This window comes from Pleurodeles waltl, chromosome 4_2, assembly GCF_031143425.1.
Source record: "Pleurodeles waltl isolate 20211129_DDA chromosome 4_2, aPleWal1.hap1.20221129, whole genome shotgun sequence".
In the NCBI taxonomy this organism is placed as follows: domain Eukaryota; kingdom Metazoa; phylum Chordata; class Amphibia; order Caudata; family Salamandridae; genus Pleurodeles; species Pleurodeles waltl.
Window position 1 is genome coordinate 279,338,325 of NC_090443.1, and position 20,456 is coordinate 279,358,780.

The 20,456-nt window shown below is 43.9% G+C and overlaps 1 protein-coding gene across 1 annotated transcript in view; it reads left to right on the top strand.

Moving 5' to 3' along the window:
- The first annotated feature begins 1,496 nt into the window (after positions 1-1,496).
- Positions 1,497-20,456, top strand: part of ERP27 (endoplasmic reticulum protein 27) — a 100,056-nt gene continuing 81,096 nt past the window's right edge. Inside the window, exons 1-2 of the mRNA XM_069233329.1 lie at positions 1,497-1,645; positions 4,507-4,598. Of these exons, the coding sequence (XP_069089430.1) occupies positions 1,543-1,645; positions 4,507-4,598 (195 nt within the window). The 5' untranslated portion in view covers positions 1,497-1,542. The remainder of the gene's footprint in view (positions 1,646-4,506; positions 4,599-20,456) is intronic.

The following is a 20,456-nucleotide window of genomic DNA, read 5'->3' on the forward strand; positions in this document are numbered from 1 at the left end:
CACGAGCCTCAGCCATCCTGCTGACCACCTTCACCATTTGTGCGGAATCTGAAGTCATACCAGTGTTTTCTTATCTCTTGTATGGTCCTCTGGGTCACACCAAGGGAGTTCACCTAATCCAGGATGTTGTTGCATATCTTGGTTTTCTGGCTTTCAGAAACACTAAATGAAGCCTTACCAAAAAGCTGGTCCATATGTGTCACACATTCTTCAGTTATAAGCTCCAGCACCTTTTCAGAGAACTTGACCTTGCGCTTTCTGCTCCCATAATCCTTGTCCCCACCTTCCTTGGACATGGTGTAGTTCAAGTACAGTTATTCCACTGCCACTGGTGAGGCAGGTGCACTTCTTCCTTCCAACCCCTTCCTAGGCTTCTGGGTTGTGGCCACACCCTGCATTACTTAACTTCATGGTCTGACATGATCATTCTACATCCAGAATGCAACTTTTCCTAGTCAGCGATTTCCTATTAGAAAATCACAATTGTGCAATTTTAAGTTGCGATTCCAAAATTTTTAGAAATCACTATTAGTGGAATCCACTGTTACATACATCTCATTTTGTGATTTTCTAATAGCGATTTCTACAAATTTGCTATTTGGAAATCGCAAAGCCTTTGTTTTGTTCATATTGCCCTTAGACACTCTGCAGCCATATTTGTGAAACACGTAATGTAAAGCTATCTAAGACTGGAGTACTCATGCGTCAACCCGCCTTGTAAGTGAACACGTAAGTGAACATCTCATTGTGATGTATCAATCTAATGTACCAAATGCATGCTTGCATTGTTAATTTCTTATCCATATACATCATTATATCTATCAAACAACTATCTGAAAGTTCAGTGGTGATACCCACCGGGCTGAGTCAAGCAGAGGTATCGATATTTAAATGGAAGACACAGCATAATCAGGAAAAATATCTAGTTGGATTATCTATGGACATGTTGTCTAGAAAGTGGGAGTGCTACCTCCCCTCCTTTCCTTAGGGTATACTCAATCCCACTGGATAGTAACTCCCAGGAGGACATACAGCATCCTTACTCTACAGATAAGCACTCAAATACTGTGGAGGCAACTCCCATCCCCACTGCCGCGCGTAGAACCTGCTGCGCCTGCATTAGTCATCCAGCAGGTCTGTGCATCTGAAAGGCCAACGGGCCTGGGGAAGAGTCAGTCACACATCAGGCCAGGGGTGTTGGAGCAGAGTCTGTCACTCTTCAGACTGTTGGGGCTGGGATTGAATCTATTAAGTCAGGCCAGTGGTGGGACAGTATGTCACTGATGAGGTCACTGGAGCTAGGGAAGAGACCGGAGTCAGGCAGACTCAGTTACAGGTAAGGACGTATGATACAGAATATCACCTATCACGCACCCTTATCTTGAGCCGCTTAATCTTCCAGTCCCAAGGCTTGCGCACACCTGGAGCGCTCCCACCCTTCCTCGGAGACCTCTGAGGCGAGCCGCAGGCGCCACGTCATCCTCACTTGCCTTGTCCCCGGGCAAAGGCCCAGCGGCTGCAGAGACCAGAGGGGACCCAAGCATGCGTCCACGCACGGAGGGGCTGCTGTCCGGACTACTGATGCTCCTGCTGGCCACCACGAGGGCCACTGAGAGCGACCAGGGCGCGGGGTCTGGAGAGGCAGGTGTGTATCTCACTAAGACAATGGCCAGCCTCAGAGGCCTACCAGCCACATAGGCCCAGAGTCACGTGGGAGAGTCCCAGACTGCCTGTCCCACGAGCACCTAGGACCCCGAGCGACGGAGGGTAATGAGGGGAGGGTGAGCGTGCAGACAACGTGAGGAGCCGTGGAATATGAAAAGAGAGGGTGCAACGCTTGGGACATGTAGTGGACAGTGTGAGGAGCTCAGGCACTAGGTCGGAGAGTGTGAGGAGCTTGGGACGCACGGGGCGAGGAGCCTGAGTACGTATGTGAACATGAGGAGCTTGTAACCCATGACAGACACTATGAGGAGCTGGAGACCAGCCTGGGGCCCACGGGAGTCAGCACGAGCAGCCTGGGCGCGTGGGCAGACAGTATCAGGTGGCTGGGTGCTTGCGCCGGCACTATGAGGAGCACGGGGACACTTGGGCAGACAGTATGTATAAGCAGGTTCTTAAAGGCAAAGGGTGCGAGGAGCTTCAGGTTAAGGACAAACCTGCAGATGACACCAAAACACTGTGAGGTTGCTGTCTGAGGACTGAGTCTGTAACACACGTATGTCTCCTGACTGCTGTCGGATTATACATGAACTGCAACCTGAGGGATATCCCTTTCATCGGAGCATGTATGATTTGTGTAATATAAGTGAAATAGCTGTGCTCTCTTAGTTTATAAGATCTGTCCAATCGTAGGGATACCTCTGCTGTCACCCTGCGAGACATGTACAGCTACGTCGGTAGCGTTTGTGTAGTATGAGAGCTAGCTCAGCTGTCTGGGCAAGCAGGCTATGTACAAGATATGTATAATGGGGTAAGATGTTTAAAGTGTGAGAGATATCTTTGCTGCCTAATTATGGTCATAATTATGAGTAACCTGAGGGATAACTCTGATGTCTGAGTCTAGAAGGATTGCTAATCTTACGGACAGCGCTGCTGCCAGCCTGAGACGTGTAAACTCAGGAGAGTTCTGCTGTGTAGGTCAGATCTGCTTAATAAGAGAGACATCTCTACTGCCTCGGGGTGTAAAATAGACAGAAACGTGAGAGGTATAATATGTGTAATGTGAGGTATAGTTTTACTGTCTAATCCCGAGGGATAACGCTAATGTCCAAGTCTTTAACATGTGTGTAATCTGAGGAATGGTTCTCCTGTCCAATGTCTGTAAGTGTTTACTTTGAGGGGCGTCTATGCTGTTTCAGCCTTTGGAGACTTCTAATTTAAGGGAAAGCTTTGCTGTAAAATGTGTATGATTTGAGGAATAGCTCTGCTGTCTGACCATGTGTAACTCAGGGCAAGGTTTGCTGTCCTATTCGTTGGCGTGTATTATAACGCCACAGATATATTTTATCAATAAAGTAACCGCACAAGTCGCAAAACGCGCAGCTCAGTCAGTCCTATTAAGAATGATGAAACCCGTCCCCAGGAGGGGGCGCTGTTATCAGCCTCTGCCCGCATCCCTCTACAGTGGTTGGAATATTTCTGGCCTCCGCGACTGTAAGCTCAGAGTGTGTTCCAACAAACTAATGATTTTTTAATTTCTACTGCCACTTACATCGACTCCAAAATGTCGACTATGAACGTTAGGTCAAGGTTAGCCAATCTGGACAAAGAAGAGTAAATCTATACTTCCCATATGTAGGATTAATATGACCATACGTTGGAAGTGATATGCATGTGTCGATATTATTGACCACGATAATTTAATATCCAACCAGTTTTTTGGTCGATCAGAAACCAAAATGTTCAAAATACAGGGAAACATCAAACATAGCTGTGAACAGAGACAGTATGAGAAGATAGGTCAGTGGGGTAATGTCAGTCCTGCAGAAATCTGAGAGTAACCTGCTGGTTCCAAGTCCTGTGATATGCTGCAGCAGTTTTTTTTTTTTGCTTTAGCAATTATTATCTAACCTGGTGGTCACTCGTTCCAGGCTGAGAACTATTCAGTTCAGATTACTGATTGTAGTTGGAAGGAATCAGTTGCAGACTACTGGTTAAACTGACTGAGAAGGAAAAAGTTGCTGATAGATTGATTATATTTCAGAGAAAAAAACACGTTTACAGATTGCATCTCAGAGAAGTAATCAGTTAGAGTGTAACATTTGCATCTTGAAGAGGGAATCTCTTAACAGGTAACTGATTATATTAGAATGAGTAAACTAGTTATTCATGACTGTTTTAGTATCAGAAAGAAATTGGTTTCTGATAACATCTGAAGAGATCGGTTACAAATTATCGATTTTGCACAGAGTGAGTTCATTGTCGATTACTGATTACATCTCAGAGAAGAAATCTGTTCCTGATTACCAATATTAATGAGAGGGAATTGTTTGCAGATCACTGATTACATTCTAGATAAGCAGTTGGGTCAGATTACTGACTCCTTCTGGAAATAATTAGCTACAGGCTACTGATTATATTTCAAAGAAAGACATAATTAAAGATTACTGGTTCAATCTAACAGGAATCTATTACAGTTTACTGGCTGCATCATAGAGAAGGAATTGTCACAATTCCGAGCTACCTCTCTGAAAAGTCACCAATTTCAAATTAATGATTGGTTGGTAATTGATGACCAATATCTGAGCCTATCTCAGTGGAGGAATCAGTTACATCTTATTAACAACGCCTTAGAAAAGGAGTCATTTACAGATTAATAGTTTCATCCCAGAGAAAGAATCGGTTTCAAATTGCTGGTTGCATTTTAGAGGAGGAATCAATTACAGATTAGTAGTTCCATTCCAGAGAGGGACTCCGTTGCAGATTACTGCTTTCAGGTTGATGGACTTGCAGTTACTTTTTCACCCTGACTTTCTTTCCCGGACACCTGCTTTTCTCTTCCAGGTGCTGAAAAGAAGCCCGTGTTCCTAGAAGACGTCACAGCCGCGCAGGCACTTATCGATTCATCAGAAATTGCCGTCATCGGATTCTTCAATGTAGGTTCATTGATTCATTATCATACATTTTCTCAAATAACAGTTCAGCTCCGACTACTGCAAAGACAAACATTTTTACTTTTCACAGAAAATAACCATTAGTGTCGTTGTGTGACTATTCAAATGCCCCGCTGGATGGGGTCCTGCAGCCAATGCTTCCTAAGCAGAGACAAGGTTTTCAGAAGCGAGAGTTGGCTGCACACTTCGGGTTGAGTGGATTGCCTGGCCGCCTGCGACCAGTCCCTGCTGTGCACAACTGAAGTCCATGTGTAGAGGAGTGGATCTACCATGGAAGGCTCTATGCCGTTCTGGCCGAATAGCATTTGTTGTGGTTCATCCCTATTATGCATGTCCAAAGGCTGTGAGCAGCAAGATTTTACTGCCCGCAGAAGGCTAGGCTGAGACCTTGGCTGTAGCACGTGGCCAAACCCAATGTACATGGAAAATGTCCGTGCGCAGTTTATGGTTGGTTGGTCACAGGGAACTATTGCATATGGTATAAGATAAAACAAATCACTGAAAAAACAAATGCAGTGCTTATGACTGCACAATATTTATCCAGTGGCGGCTGTCAACTATAGCAAGTGGAGGGGAAAGCAAATAGGTGGTGGATGGGTGAAGTAAAAAAAAAAAACTTAAAAAAAAGTACAAGAAAAGTTACTCACCATGTTTTCTCAGACATGTCCTATTCGCTCCGGTACCCTTCTTTTTTTTCCTTCTCACATCAGGTCCAGGGCCCCAGCCAACTCACTTAACCAATCCTGGTGCTGCTCTCATGCTGTTAACAGCATTGGAGAAGTGCCAGGAATGGAGGCGGTGGCCTGTCTCGGTCCTCCCGAGGACACTGGAGCCCTATGCTTTCTCTCAGCCCAGCTGTCTTTTGACAGCTTGGTTGGGAGGTTAAAAGTGTGGATGTCACAGTGTGACATGCACACTTTAAAATGAGTGCATAGGCAGCCCACCACTGCTGCCACTCAGCAGGCCCTGTGCCATCCTGGCACTCGGTTCACAACTGGTTGACAAAAAATAAAATGCTAAGTAATTAACTTAATTTCCGGGGGCATTTTAGAAGAGCAACGCTCCTCCACTCTAATGGCGGACCCACCACTGTATTTATCCAAATAAGTTGCAAAACGTAAAAACACTATGTAATTGAACAACAATACATAGACACACCAAAAAAATAATAATAATAGTTGTCTCTTTCATAGATTTAAGAGTAATATGAAATGTAATCTCATGTTTAAGATTATTTACGGCATTTGTCATTGCATCTGTCACATCAAAGGTGAGGTCAAGAGCCTCTGGTGTAAATTCACATATAGATGCACGGAGAGTAATATGCTATATATTGCCATTGTTGACTGTGAGGAGGTACTGTGACACACAAGAGGAGAAGCATTGAGTTGATTATGATATACCTCCCCTCCCCCAACAATGGTGATAAACAGCATTTTACTTTTAACACATCTGCTTATAGGTAATGCTATGGCACTTTTCTTAGGTATTTGTTTAAATACAGATTTATTTAACCAAACCAGCATATAGGGGGTGACATTTATGAGGCAAGATAAAATAACACTGAAGAGGCCTCATGAGGCCTCAGAAGAGCAGAATCATGAAAAACAGTCTGACTTTTAATTTACACATTTATGTTTTAAAAAAGCTGCCACAAAGTAATCATCAGCAAGGAGAAACATAACAGTAAATTTGTAGTTACTTAACTGGTTGTAGATGCTGTGTTTTAAAATATCTTATGCTGTTAAGGCACCTGTGGCAGAGAGATTTGTGGGCCCAGCAAATCTCAGGGAATAATATTAATGGTTTTATAACTGATGGTTAATGCACTTGCTGGAGAGATCGGTGTTTGTTTAGTCCATCCTGACTCATAAAGTAGCATAGAGGGTTAAAATGTCTCCTGCAAACCACATTGTGTAACATGCAGATGAAAGATTTTTATTTTATGTAGATATGTAAGTGGGCTACTGCTTTTGACACATATATACTTTTATTAGTGAAGACAACTCTAAGCACTGTGCTCCTTCTTAAATCCTGAGTTTTTGTTCCTCCCAGCTATGCACTCTTAACATATACTCCCTACCGCTATACACAATGTGTGACCCATACACTTTGAAATCCTTATTGTCTCATGTAAGATTATGCACATTGGTTTACACTCTTTTATGATTTATTGTCAATGTATAATATGCACATATAATTCAAAGCACTCAGACAACGTACATTTGAATGAGTAGCTCTATAAAAGAATTACATAAAATAAATTAGTAAGTGCAACTTAAATTATTATTTGTGTAATTACTCATGCACACAGTACATCTGGCCTCTTAAAGTGCATGTATGTCTCTTACCTAGGGGTGTTGAACAAAGTTAAAAACCTGCACCCAAATCGTAGTTTCTCCTAAGTACTTGTGAAGTGAAAACAAGCTGTGTGCCTTTTTTTCCATCAATTGAATTGTTGTTTAGGTGTCAGTCTCGATTTAACTGCAGGCCAGAAATATACTCGAACAAGTTGAAGGCTGATGGCTCTTTAAATTTAGGCTTTGGTTTAGGTCCAGCTGGAAGTTAAAACAAGGAAGCGCCGTTGTTGCCTCCATGCTCCTGCTGCTTCAAGCAGACAACGTGCAGGCGCTACTGAATTGTATCCCGGTATTGGCAATGTACATCAGGACACATTTAGCGTATTTCACTGGGGCTAGACACATCCCTGATTTAGCTCAATTATAATTATCTGACCTGAGAGCTGTCTGATTCCCCCCTCATTCGAGCACAGTAAGTGTATATGTTACATAATATATATTACCCAGTGGTGGACGCCCCTGAGTAGTTTTAGTTAGGATTGCTTTTACATGGACAATTCATGGGGCCGAAGAAAAAAAGGGGGTCAAAAATCTAGTTTCCTCATGCATTTTCTATAGACTTCTTTATTTTGAGCAGCGCCGCGACAATTACTGCCGAACGGGATTACACCATTTGTGTTTTTTGTGATTTCGTGCAAATCAGTTTAGTAGTTATTGAAAAATTAAGGTTTGAAAATATTTATATAACTGGATGGTTGGGTCTATGAGAGTCTTGCAGGAGCATCAGATTAAAAATAGAGTGTTCTGATTGGTCCAGGAACCCTTTTTACTCTTGGGCCATCTGGCCACAGGAGTAAATGCTTTGATTGGTTGCCAGCAACATGAGAAAAATGGTTCAGGCAGCCATTACAGGATTTGGGGACACAGTTTCCCGCCCGGAATTTAAAAATCTAAAATTGATATAAGGGGGCAGGGTACAGTTATCATGCCTCCCTAGGCTCCATGGGGCGGACCAAATGAGGCTCACCCCCATGGGGCCCAAAATAAAAAAATAGGCAAATTTTGAAGCGATCCAGCTGGAGTCCCACAAGATTGTGGTTAAAATAAAAGTGGCAACCATCAGCTTTTAGTATATATATATGTATATATATATATATATATATATAGAAAGGGGGCACAGTAGCGTAGCCCTCCTCCCTCAGCCTAGTTAGAGAATTGGGACCACATCCTCACAGGCTTAAATGTAGAAAAGGAGAGGGGGCCACATGGGCCACATCCATTGGACTTTATTGGCCCCAGGGACCCCATCCCCTGGGGCTGGGTCATTTACTGTGTTACGGGGAGCCCACACCCAGGATACAGAAGTTTCTGGGCAGGAAAATGGAAGCAAAAATTAAGGCCCTCATTATGAACATGTCAGCAATCATCACCGACCTCCGTGGCGACGGTAAACAGAAGACCGCCAGTGGCGGTGAACAGCACACCACAGTATAATGGTGCCAAAATCGAAAACCTCAAAAGATCCTGCAACCTTCAGCCACCGCCAGGGCCCATGATAGTTGAAAGGCTGTACACCTCAACCTGCTACCGCCAAGCAGTCAAATCCTCCGCCCACCAAATAATGATGCACAAATTACTGTGGCAGATAGTGGATGTCGAACGACGATTGGGGTACGGACCGTCACGGCCAGCAATGGAACCCAACAGCAAGAAATCCACACATTGGCAAATTTGAAACCCACACACCTGACATACATCCACAACACTATAAAACACTCACATACACACCCCAACAATCCTTTGAAATGCCAATAGCACGAATGAGACTGACAACTCTACATGCATACACTGAACACATCATAACAAAAGTCACACACACATATACACAAATGCACCCTCACCTATACACCCAGAACACCACACCCATAAAACACACCATGGCACACCCTAAGCACCCACGCCTCACAGATAGGGAGCTAAGGACCATGGTGGACAAAATACTGAAGGTCGAGCCACACCTTTTCTGGGCACAGGTGCAGCAAACAACCATCGCCAGGAAGATGGAGTTATGGCAGACAATTGTCAACAAGGTCAACGCAGTGGGAAACCATCCATGCAGAAGGGACTACATCCGCAAGAGATGGAACGACCTGCGCGGGAAGGTGAGGTATCTGGCATCCAGGCACAACAGTGCGGTACAGAAGACTGGAGGAGGACCCCACCTACACCGGTCGAATACACCGACTGGGAGGAGAAGGTACTGGCTATCCTGCACCCGGAGGGCCTCACTGGACTCACTGGAGGACTGGACTTGGGTAGGTCAACTACAGTTATTTCATATCCACCACACCTGTAATGCATGTATCACCACACTCCTCCAACTACCACCAGGACCACATCCCCACCCAGGCCACAAAATTCACATCCAGTCACCCTGCATGCCCACAAACCCACTGTCATGACCACACAAACTTGCCAAGTCAAATCAAAGAAGTGCATGAGAAAAGCAAAGAGATATCCTCAGTGGAGACAGCAAAGCCCAAACTGGAAGAAGGTTTGCAGAGTAATCTTGCGCTTATTTCAAAGGAAGAATCAAGAAGAGAAGATCCAAGATGGCCGCTGTGAGTCCTGAAGGTTAGTTACAGTTCTAGTCTTGCAATCAGTTGGTTGCTAGGTTACGAGCTCTCCAGCTGGAAGCCTTGCACTTCAACTGAGGTCTGACAGGAATCAGCTGTGTGGAGAGAGAGCGCGCTTCAGAACAGAAACTCCTGTGAGGTAAAATTACATTTGAAGATTATCTTACAGAAAACGGATAAATATTGTCAAGGTTTATTCAAAGAGTTTGATAGTAGACCGTTCCCGTGGAAGTCGGCAAGGCTACAGAGTTAATGTATGAATTAACCTTATGTTTACAAGGTTCTTGTTTAAGATATTAAAGTCAAAGAAAAAACTAACTTTAAAAGAGCAAGTATCTACAAATGTCAAGGTTATAAACAAAGGCCAAGTTTAAAGGAGAAACGAACTGTTAACAATAAACATTTACAAATTCAATGGTAATAAACCAAAATAGAGTTTAAAAGAGAAACGAACTTAAATAAACAAGCATTTACAACTACAAGTTATCGACAGATGTCGAAGTAAGGAAGGAGAAACTAACTGTAATAAACAAGCATTTACAAATACAAGTATCAACAAATGTCGAAGTAAGAAAGGAGAAACGAACTTTAATAAACAAGCATTTACAAATACAAGTATTGACAGAAGTCACAATAAGACAGGAGAAATTAAATAACATCAGCTGATTTGAAGAACGCATTATCACCAACTATATATATATATATATAGCAACATAAAACCAATCTCTAACAAAGGTTGAGAAGTTCTTCCAGAATCAGTAATAAGCATTTTTTAAGAAGAGCTATCATTTATAGAGAGAAGCAAGGCTACAGAGAACTCAGGGTGAGTGAAGAAATAATAGAATTAAAGAGAATTAAGTGTTGAGAGTAGAAAGTGAAAAACTGATGTTGTATGTCCCTAGTAATTGCGACTGTGACTCTTGCAGGTGCTGTATCCAATCTTAGATGTGAAGAGGCAGACTGAGTACTGGCGTTCATCATCTCTGTGGCAGTCTCTCTACCATCCCATTCCCCTTTCCCCCTCCGGGGTACTAAGCACGAAGGATTAATATTCGTTGTGAGTAGCTCGAGTCGGGACTGAGGAGTTATCTTCTGCTTCTGAGGAAATTGAATTGAAGTATCCTGACAGATTGAAGTGCCATCACCCTAATTTTAGGGAAAAAACAGATTTCCTCCTGAGCAGAATGGCAGAAGGAATTGATATAAAAGCATTAGCCACCGTTTTGGAAGGGTTACAGAAACAATTAAATAACACCATAGAAGAAACAGTCCAAATAAAACAGCGAATAAATGAGTTAGGGAACACCGCTAAATCAAATGAATCTGTGTTTTCACAAATCCCTAGCCCTTCACAGTCTTCAGGTATATCCACTCAAGTAATTCATGCGGTTTCCCCTATTATTCCTTTGGCTCAACCCGAGCGCTTCGGTGGGGATCCAAATAAGGCGCAGATTTTTCTGACCCAATGCTCATTGCATTTTTTATGTAGACCAGTCATTTTTTCCAAAGACCAGTCCAATGTGGCATTTATATTGTCTTATCTGACAGGAGATGCGGCCGCATGGTCCATGCCAATAATTTCCAGAAATGATCCTGTTTTATATAATTTCCAAAATTTCAAGGAAGAGTTCTTAAGAATATTTGATCGGCGAACTGCAGCTCAAGCCACTGACAATGAACTACTGGAAATCAGGCAAGGTAATAAAGATCTAGTAGCCTATCTGGCTCATTTCAATAAACTCATTGTAGAGACTGCCTGGCCGGAGTCAAAAAGAGCCACCATATTTTATCGTGGACTGAGAGATGAATTGAAAGATGCCTTAGTACAAGTTCCAAATAGACCCACCGAAATTTTGGAGTTAATTGATCTTGTGTTACAGATTGACCACTGGTTAACTGAACGAAGAGCAGAAAAGAGAAGAGAGTATCGACCATTTCCCCTGAGAATTGATCGTATAAGAAATGATCATACGAGAGCCGGAGAAGGGATAACGATAGAAGAACCAATGCAAATTGGTTCCATCCGAGGTCCTTTATCTAAGGAAGAAAAAGAGAAAAGAAGAGTGAATCAACTATGTTTATATTGCGGTGCATCTGGGCATTTTGTTAAAAACTGTCCCAAGAAACCCAAAGCTCTTCAGTCGGGAAAAGGCCAGCTTCATCAGTAGAGGGAGTTGCCCTGATGAAAGCAGAACCCAAGACAACTCCTTTAGATCAACGAGTGGCGAATACCTTACAAACCGCAGCGCCACATTTGGTACAAACAGTATCAGTTAAGACCCTTGAGAAGGAAATTCAAGGGATCTCAGTTATGATAGACTCTGGAGCTACGGGCAACTTCTGTGATATCAAATACGCTCGTAAAATGGGTATTCGATTTATCAAGAAATCTACTTTGGAAGTAGTAAGAGCTGTGGATGGAACCAATCTTTCTTCAGGACCCATTTCCCATGAGACCGAACCAATTCAGATGCAAGGTTTTGGTGGACATCAGGAGCAGATAATCTTTAATTTGATAGATGCTCCACAATTTCAACTCATTTTGGGTCTGCCCTGGCTTACAGAACATAATCCACAAATTGATTGGAGCAAAAGAACGATCAAGATGAATTCCTCTTACTGCAAAGAGAATTGCTTTCATGATGGAGTGGAAGTGTCCACCAAGTCCCAAGCGGCCTGTTTATCATCACACTCTTCAATGATCTGTGCACTAAAGACAGCAGAAATCCCAAAAGAATATGAGGATTTAGTCGCCATTTTTGATGAAAAGGAGGCTGAGACATTGCCACCACATCGACCCTACGACTGCAAAATTGAACTGGAGCCAGGTGCGATATTGCCATGTAGCAGAATATATGCATTGACCGAAGCAGAGAATCAACATTTAAAGGAGTATTTGGATCAATATCTTGCTAATGGTTTTATTCATCCTTCTGAATCTCCAGTGTCATCCCCACTATTTTTCATACCAAAGAAGGATGGAAGTCTTCGAACTTGCATTGATTATCGAGCCCTCAATCATCAAGAATCGATACCCACTGCCTTTAGTGTCAGTTTTATTAGATCAAGTAAAGAATGCTAGAATCTACACCAAATTGGACCTGCGAGGAGCATATCATTTGATTCGAGTGGCTTCAGGGGATGAATGGAAAACCGCTTTTCGGACTCGATACGGATTATTTTAATATCACGTGATGTCTTATGGGTTATGCAATGCTCCTGCTGCCTTCCAGCATTTCGTTAATGATATATTACGAGAATTCCTCGACCGGATTGCCGTGGTTTATATAGATGACATTTTAATCTTTTCCGACAATCTACAAGAGCACATTTCCCATGTTCGATCCATCCTCACAAGGCTGCAAGAAAACCATGTCTATGTAAAATTGGAGAAGTGTGCATTTCATGTGGAACGAGTTGAGTTCTTAGGATTCATTTTGTCACCAGAAGGAGTTAGTATGGATCCTGCCAAGATAAAGACAGTGCAACATTGGCCTTCTCCTTGCAATGTCAAAGAGATCCAGAGTTTCTTGGGGTTCGCTAATTTTTATCGAAGATTCATATCCAATTTTTCTCAAACAGTTACACCCATTACTCGATTGTTGAAGAAAGGAGTGAAGTTTGAGTGGACAAAAGAAGCTGAAAATGCTTTTAATTTTTTGAAGAATTCCTTCGTCTCAGCTCCAATCTTGCTCCACCCCAATCCAGATGAGCCATATTATGTGGAGGCAGATGCTTCAGATGTTGCCATAGGAGGTATCCTTTCCCAGCGTCATAAAGATACAGGTCAATTACATCCAGTGGCCTATTTCTCTCGAAAATTAACACCACCAGAGATAAATTATTCAATTGCGGATAAGGAGCTATTGGCAGTCAAAGAAACTTTTCGTGAGTGGAGGCATTACATTTTGGGAGCTAAGCATAAAGTGACCGTTTACACGGACCACTGAAATTTACAGTTTTTAAAATCAGCTTGAACTCTAACAGCTAGACAGCTGCGTTGGTCCCTATATTTTGCAGACTTTGATTTTGTTATCACTTTCAGACCAGGAAAAGTAAATGGGAAGGCAGATGCTCTATCTCAAATTGATACCAGTGCAGTTAAAGAGCCTCCAGAAAAAGAATTGATTATTCCACAAGAGAAGTTCATATCTGCCATATTGTATGAAAATTTAACCAAAGAAATTCAAGAAAACTTAACATTTGAAGGAATGCTGAAGTGGTCCAAAGAAGGCCAAGGAAGAGAAATCAAAAAAGGTTTGCCATACTTTAAAGGTGCACTGTATGTTCCGACTGTGGAGCTGCAAGAAAAAATTCTTCAGGCTTATCATGACGATCAATTGGCTGGACACAAAGGAATTCAAAAGACTCAAAATCTAATACAACGAGAATTTTGGTGGCCAAAAATGAAAACTCAGATAAGACAATATGTGTCAACTTGTGACAAATGTCAAAAAGGGAAATCAAATAGAACAGCTTCACAAGGTCTGTTAAGACCTTTGCCCACAGCACCCCATGCCTGGCATACTGTTACTATGGATCTTATAGTGGACCTCCCTAGTAGCCAAGGTTTTAACACTATCCTAGTTTTTGTAGACACTTTCACTAAAATGGCGCATTTCATTCCTTTGAAAGAAATCCCTCGAGCCCCACAGGTTGCACAGTTGTTTACACAACACATAGTACATGCCCATGGTATCCCAAAAATTCTAGTTTCAGACAGGGGGTCCCAATTTGTTTCTCGCTTTTGGAAGGCCTTTAGTAAAAGATTAGGAATTGATTCTCGTTACTCTACCAGTTACCATCCTGAAACCGATGGGCAAACAGAGAGTGAATCAAGAGTTAGAACAGTATTTAAGACTCAATTTATTCGATAAAGAGAAGGAATGGCCCGAGTTGATGTGGGCAGCTGAATTTGCTTACAATAATGCTGTTCATTCCACCACTGGGTTCACCCCCTTTTATCTGAACCATGGTAGACATCCTATTGTAATGTTGGGTAAAGAAGATGATTCAGTGCCTGCAGTAGAAGAGATAATGAGGGATTTGCAGACCACGTTAGTTAGGGCTAGAAAAAACATCATTCAAGCAAAAGACTCATATAAGACTCAGGCTGATAGAAAAAGAAGAGAGAGACCCATTTATTCGAAAGGAGACAAAGGGGGTTATTCTAACTTTGGAGGAGGTGTTAATCCGTCCCAAAAGTGACGGAAAAGTGACGGATTTACCACCAGCCGTATTACGAGTCCATTATATCCTATGGAACTCGTAATACGGCTGGTGGTATATCCGTCACTTTACCGTCACTTTTGGGACGGATTAACACTCCTCCAAAGTTAGAATAACCCCCAAAGTTTGGTTATCCACTCGTCATTTACGTCTCAAAGGAAATCGCAAATTTCAGCCACGATTTATAGGCCCATTCAAAGTTGACAAGATGATCAATCCAGTGGCAGTTAAATTGCAGTTGCCATCTCATCTAAAGATACATCCTGTTTTCCATGTCTCCTTGTTAAAGAACAGTCCTCCAAATTTACGTCAAAACTCCCCTCCAATTAATATCCAGATTAGCTCTGCAGAAGAGTATGAGGTCAATCAAATCTTAGATTCCAAAATCCGTAATGGCCAGCTTTATTATCTAATTGATTGGAAAGGTTATGGTCCAGAGGAACGATCCTGGGAGCCGCACGAGTATGTACATGCTTCAAGATTAGTGAGAAACTTTCATAGAACCTACCCAAGCAAACCTAAATTGGAGAACTGTTCCTTGAGGGGGAGTACTGTCATGACCACACAAACTTGCCAAGTCAAATCAAAGAAGTGCATGAGAAAAGCAAAGAGATATCCTCAGTGGAGACAGCAAAGCCCAAACTGGAAGAAGGTTTGCAGAGTAATCTTGCGCTTATTTCAAAGGAAGAATCAAGAAGAGAAGATCCAAGATGGCCGCTGTGAGTCCTGAAGGTTAGTTACAGTTCTAGTCTTGCAATCGGTTGGCTGCTAGGTTACGAGCTCTCCAGCTGGAAGCCTTGCACTTCAACTGAGGTCTGACAGGAATCAGCTGTGTGGAGAGAGAGCGCGCTTCAGAACAGAAACTCCTGTGAGGTAAAATTACATTTGAAGATTATATTACAGAAAACGGATAAATATTGTCAAGGTTTATTCGAAGAGTTTGATAGTAGACCGTTCCCGTGGAAGTCGGCAAGGCTACAGAGTTAATGTATGAATTAACCTTATGTTTACAAGGTTCTTGTTTAAGATATTAAAGTCAAAGAAAAAACGAACTTTAAAAGAGCAAGTATCTACAAATGTCAAGGTTATAAACAAAGGCCAAGTTTAAAGGAGAAACGAACTGTTAACAATAAGCATTTACAAATTCAATGGTAATAAGCCAAAATAGAGTTTAAAAGAGAAACAAACTTAAATAAACAAGCATTTACAACTACAAGTTATCGACAGATGTCGAAGTAAGGAAGGAGAAACTAACTGTAATAAACAAGCATTTACAAATACAAGTATCAACAAATGTGGAAGTAAGAAAGGAGAAACTAACTTTAATAAACAAGCATTTACAAATACAAGTATTGACAGAAGTCACAATAAGACAGGAGAAATTAAATAACATCAGCTGATTTGAAGAACGCATTATCACCAACTATATATATATATATATAGCAACATAAAACCAATCTCTAACAAAGGTTGAGAAGTTCTTCCAGAATCAGTAATAAGCATTTTTTTAAGAAGAGCTATCATTTATAGAGAGAAGCAAGGCTACAGAGAACTCAGGGTGAGTGAAAAAATAATAGAATTAAAGAGAATTAAGTGTTGAGAGTAGAAAGTGAAAAACTGATGTTGTATGTCCCTGTGACTCTTGCAGGTGCTGTATCCAATCTTAGATGTGAAGAGGCAGACTGAGTACTGGCGTTCATCATCTCTGTGGCCGTTTCTCTACCATCCCATTCCCCTTTCCCCCTCTGGGGTACTCAGCACGAAGGATTAATATTCGTTGTGAGTAGCTCGGGTCGGGACTGAGGAGTTATCTTCTGCTTCTGAGGAAATTGAATTGAAGTATCCTGACACCCACTAACAGGCCCACATCCCTCCCCCTGTGCACAGTCACCTACCCCTGCTAGGATTCACAATGGCACTACTGCACCCACAATGCACCTCCACATCCCACGCAAAATGAAAGGATAATCCCACAAAAGGTTCCTGCATGGCCAGACAGGGGAATAAACAGCACAAAATAGGGCAGAGCTGTGCATCCATTTTCGAATCAGTACATGTAACATACATGTCCATTCCCCCCCCACAGGCACCACCACCCATGCCACCCGGACGGAAAGGCCAAGGAGTGCCAGCGCACCCACATGGATACAGAGGTCACACTCAGGAGACTGTAGAGGGATGTATGGACAGTGAGGAATACCCTGGCCCATCACACAGTCCTGGACTGTCACCCTCCAGCATCCCCACCCAGGATACCACTAACACCCCTAACACCCAGCCACCACCATCAGCTCTGGCCAAACAACCCCACACCAGTGTCTCCAGGCCAAAGACCGGCGGACCACATGTGCAGAGGCTAGAGTCTCCACCAACCAACAGGAAGGATGATGATGGCCCCAGTGCAAGTGTGACTGCCAGACCTGTGCAGAGGACACAGACACAGGGGGCAAGGGCCAATGGGAGGGCATCAGTGGCCCAGGGGGGAGGCCAAATGATGGATGCTGCAGCCCAGGAGGTGATCACTAAGGTCCTGGGTGGATACCACCATATCCAAGACAGGATGGGCCAGATCCTGGCCACCCTGGAGCAGAATCAAAGGCTGCAGCTAGCACAACACCAAGAGGCCATGGAGCAATGGAAGCAGCTCAATGCCACCATGGCCACCACTGCAGGGGTGCTGCAGCACCACTACCCTAGCCAGCCTGAGACCTCCACCTACCTGGAAGGCCCTACTACTGCCCAGGACACAGACCTGCTATCCACATCTGCAGCAGCTACTGGACTGGTGGCCCTGTTAGAGGACACACAGGAGACCAGCACCCCTAGCCCTGATGCCCAGCACCAGTCACTCAAATGTGCCCTCAGACCCAGATATGGCACTGGAACACCTGCCAAGACCAAGGCCCCCGCTAAGAAGTGACTCTGCTCTGAACTGTTTCCCAAGTGTGCCACTGTGCTACCATGTTGACCCACCAATACCAACATACCAACTAGCAAGGGACATATGAACCAATACCCATTGTCACCAATCACTGAGCCCATGTACCTGGTATGGATATGCACCATGAGCCCACTCCCTATCACTGTAGAGTGCACTTATAGAATTGTGACAAGTAATAAAACACATCTACACCAAATCATATGTCCCCTGTCATTATGAGTTTACAGTTGTCAGTGCGTATGCATTAGCCAGTCAATTCCATAATCATACCTTTATTGCAGGAATGGTACCCCATGCACAACAGTGTCTGAAGTAAGTCAAAATGTACATAATTTCTGTTTCTCTGGCACATGCCACTTCAGGTAACAGTGTCAATGACTATAGACAGCACATCCCCAAGCAAATGAGTCAGACTCACATTATGCAGTGCAGGCAACAGCATCAGTGAACAGTACCTCATAGTCACTGGAAGTATAGTCAGATCAGCTGATTCCTGGAGTTGTCATCTTCCCCCTCTTTATCCTCACCATTACTCTCATCCCCTCTCAGAGTTTGCAGGTCTGGATGTACAGCACCCTTCTCCTCTAGTAGGGGCGATGGCTTCCTCACAGCCAAGTTGTGCAGCATGCAGCAGTCCACCATTAGTCTACACACCTTCTCATGGCCATAGCACAGGGATCCCCCAGAGAGATGGAGGCAACAGAATCTAGCCTTCAGGAGACCTCTTAGTACGGCCATGGGGCTCATTATAATTACTCTCTGCATCTGTCCTGGGATTTCTCACAGGTGTCAGTAGCCATTGCAAGTTGCCGTACCCAGAATCACCTGCAATAATGAGCGAAGGAGGACCTTAACATAGTGCCAGAACTTGCATACAGGCTGGTTGTCAGCTATGTACAGATCTAGTGTCATACACACTCACCTATGAGCCACCCTCTGTCCCCTTGTAGTTGTCCCATCAAGTGTTCTACACTGCTGTTCCTCAGGACAAAGGAATTATGGACTGATCCTGGAAACCAGGCTTTGACATGTGATATGTACTGGTCAGCAGTGCACACCAATTGTTTGTTCACTGAGTGGAAGTTCTTTCTGTTCCTGTACATCTGTTCATTCACTCTTGAGGGGACGAGAGCTATGTGGGTTCCATCAATGGCACCTATCACATGGGGGATGTTAGCAAAGGCATAAAATCCAGACTTGATGGCAGGGAGTTCAGCCCTTTGGAGAAACTGGACATATGTCTGCATGTGTTGGACAAATGCATCCAGGAATATGGACAGGATGAGGCTAAATATTGGCTATGAGAACCCTGCACCCATGCCCACTGTCACCTGAAATTAGCCCGTAGCCAAAAAATGGAGTACAGATAGCACTTGCACTTCAGTAGGGATTGCATGATGATTCCGATTAGCCAGTCTAAGTACAGGATCCAGTAAGGCACATGGCTCATAGACTGTTGCACGATTGAGTCTGTAGGCGACAATGATGTGACGTTCATCCATGGTTTCCAAATCAACAAGAGGTCTGTACACAGATGGGGCCCTCCCTCACCACGTGGGTCTGAACCTATGGGGGAGGAAAGAACACATATGAGGGGCACACGTACACGTGCAAAACAGGTCGTAAATGAACAACTGGTGTGCAATACGTAGGTTACACACAAAAGCCATGTATTATGTACAATGTTAGGCACATGTATGCAGAGATACCTCTGTTCTAATGGCATGCCAGTGTGGATACATTTCATGAGATGGGTGCATGTGAGGATCATTCACTCATGTGAGCATGTACCTAAGGGCTGGGATTTGTAGGCCCTGAATGGGGCCCCTGACCAGGATATATGTACAAGGTGCAAAATGGCAGCCTCTTGCCATCCAGGTCTGAGGGAGTGGAAGTGATATCATTCCGCTTGCAGTAGTTGTCATGGCGGAAGGCGGTGTTCACCCCTGTGCACCCATTCATTGGTTTACATGGTTGTCAATGGGGAAACTGGGCCTATCAAGATTACCGCCGGCGGAGCGTACGCCATGTCGTCACATGACGCCATTACACTTGACTCCCTTTTCCTGTGCATGCAAGTACTCCACTGAGTATGTTGCTGTGTCCTGTCTCTGGTTACTCCAATGGAGCGACTCACAGGGGAACGGGTCCCGGCCTTCACCACGGAGGAGCTCGAGAAGCTGGTGGACAGGGTCCTACCCCTGTATGCCAAGGTATATGGGCGACCAAAGGAGCAGGTGAGTTGATGGTTGTCTTGCTTGGATGTGTGTGATGGTGGCAGATGCCTGCATGCATGTGTGCTCGATATGTAACTTCACAGGCATAGATTGTGTGGCATGTACTGTTTGTGAGTTGGTAAAATGAATCTGTGAAGTTTCCGTCCCATAGGGGACAACATGTCAGCTGTATCAGATGCCCAAATCCTGACGTCAGTTTTTCTTCTGTGTGTGTCCCATACAGGTCAGCGCCCATCAAAAGAAAGGCCTGTGGCAAACCATCACCAAGGAGGTGCTGACCCTGGGGGTCTACAACCAGCAGAGCACCCACTGCAGGAAGCAGTGGGAAGACCTGAGGCGCTGGGCCAGGAAGACCTGCGAGGCCCAGCTGGGGAAGGCCTTCCAACGAGGAAGGGGTGCCCGTCAGACCCTGACCCCACCTAATGGCCCGCATTCTGGCAGTGGCCTATCCGGATTTGGATGGGCGCTTGAAGGCAGCACAGCAGCCACAAGGGGTT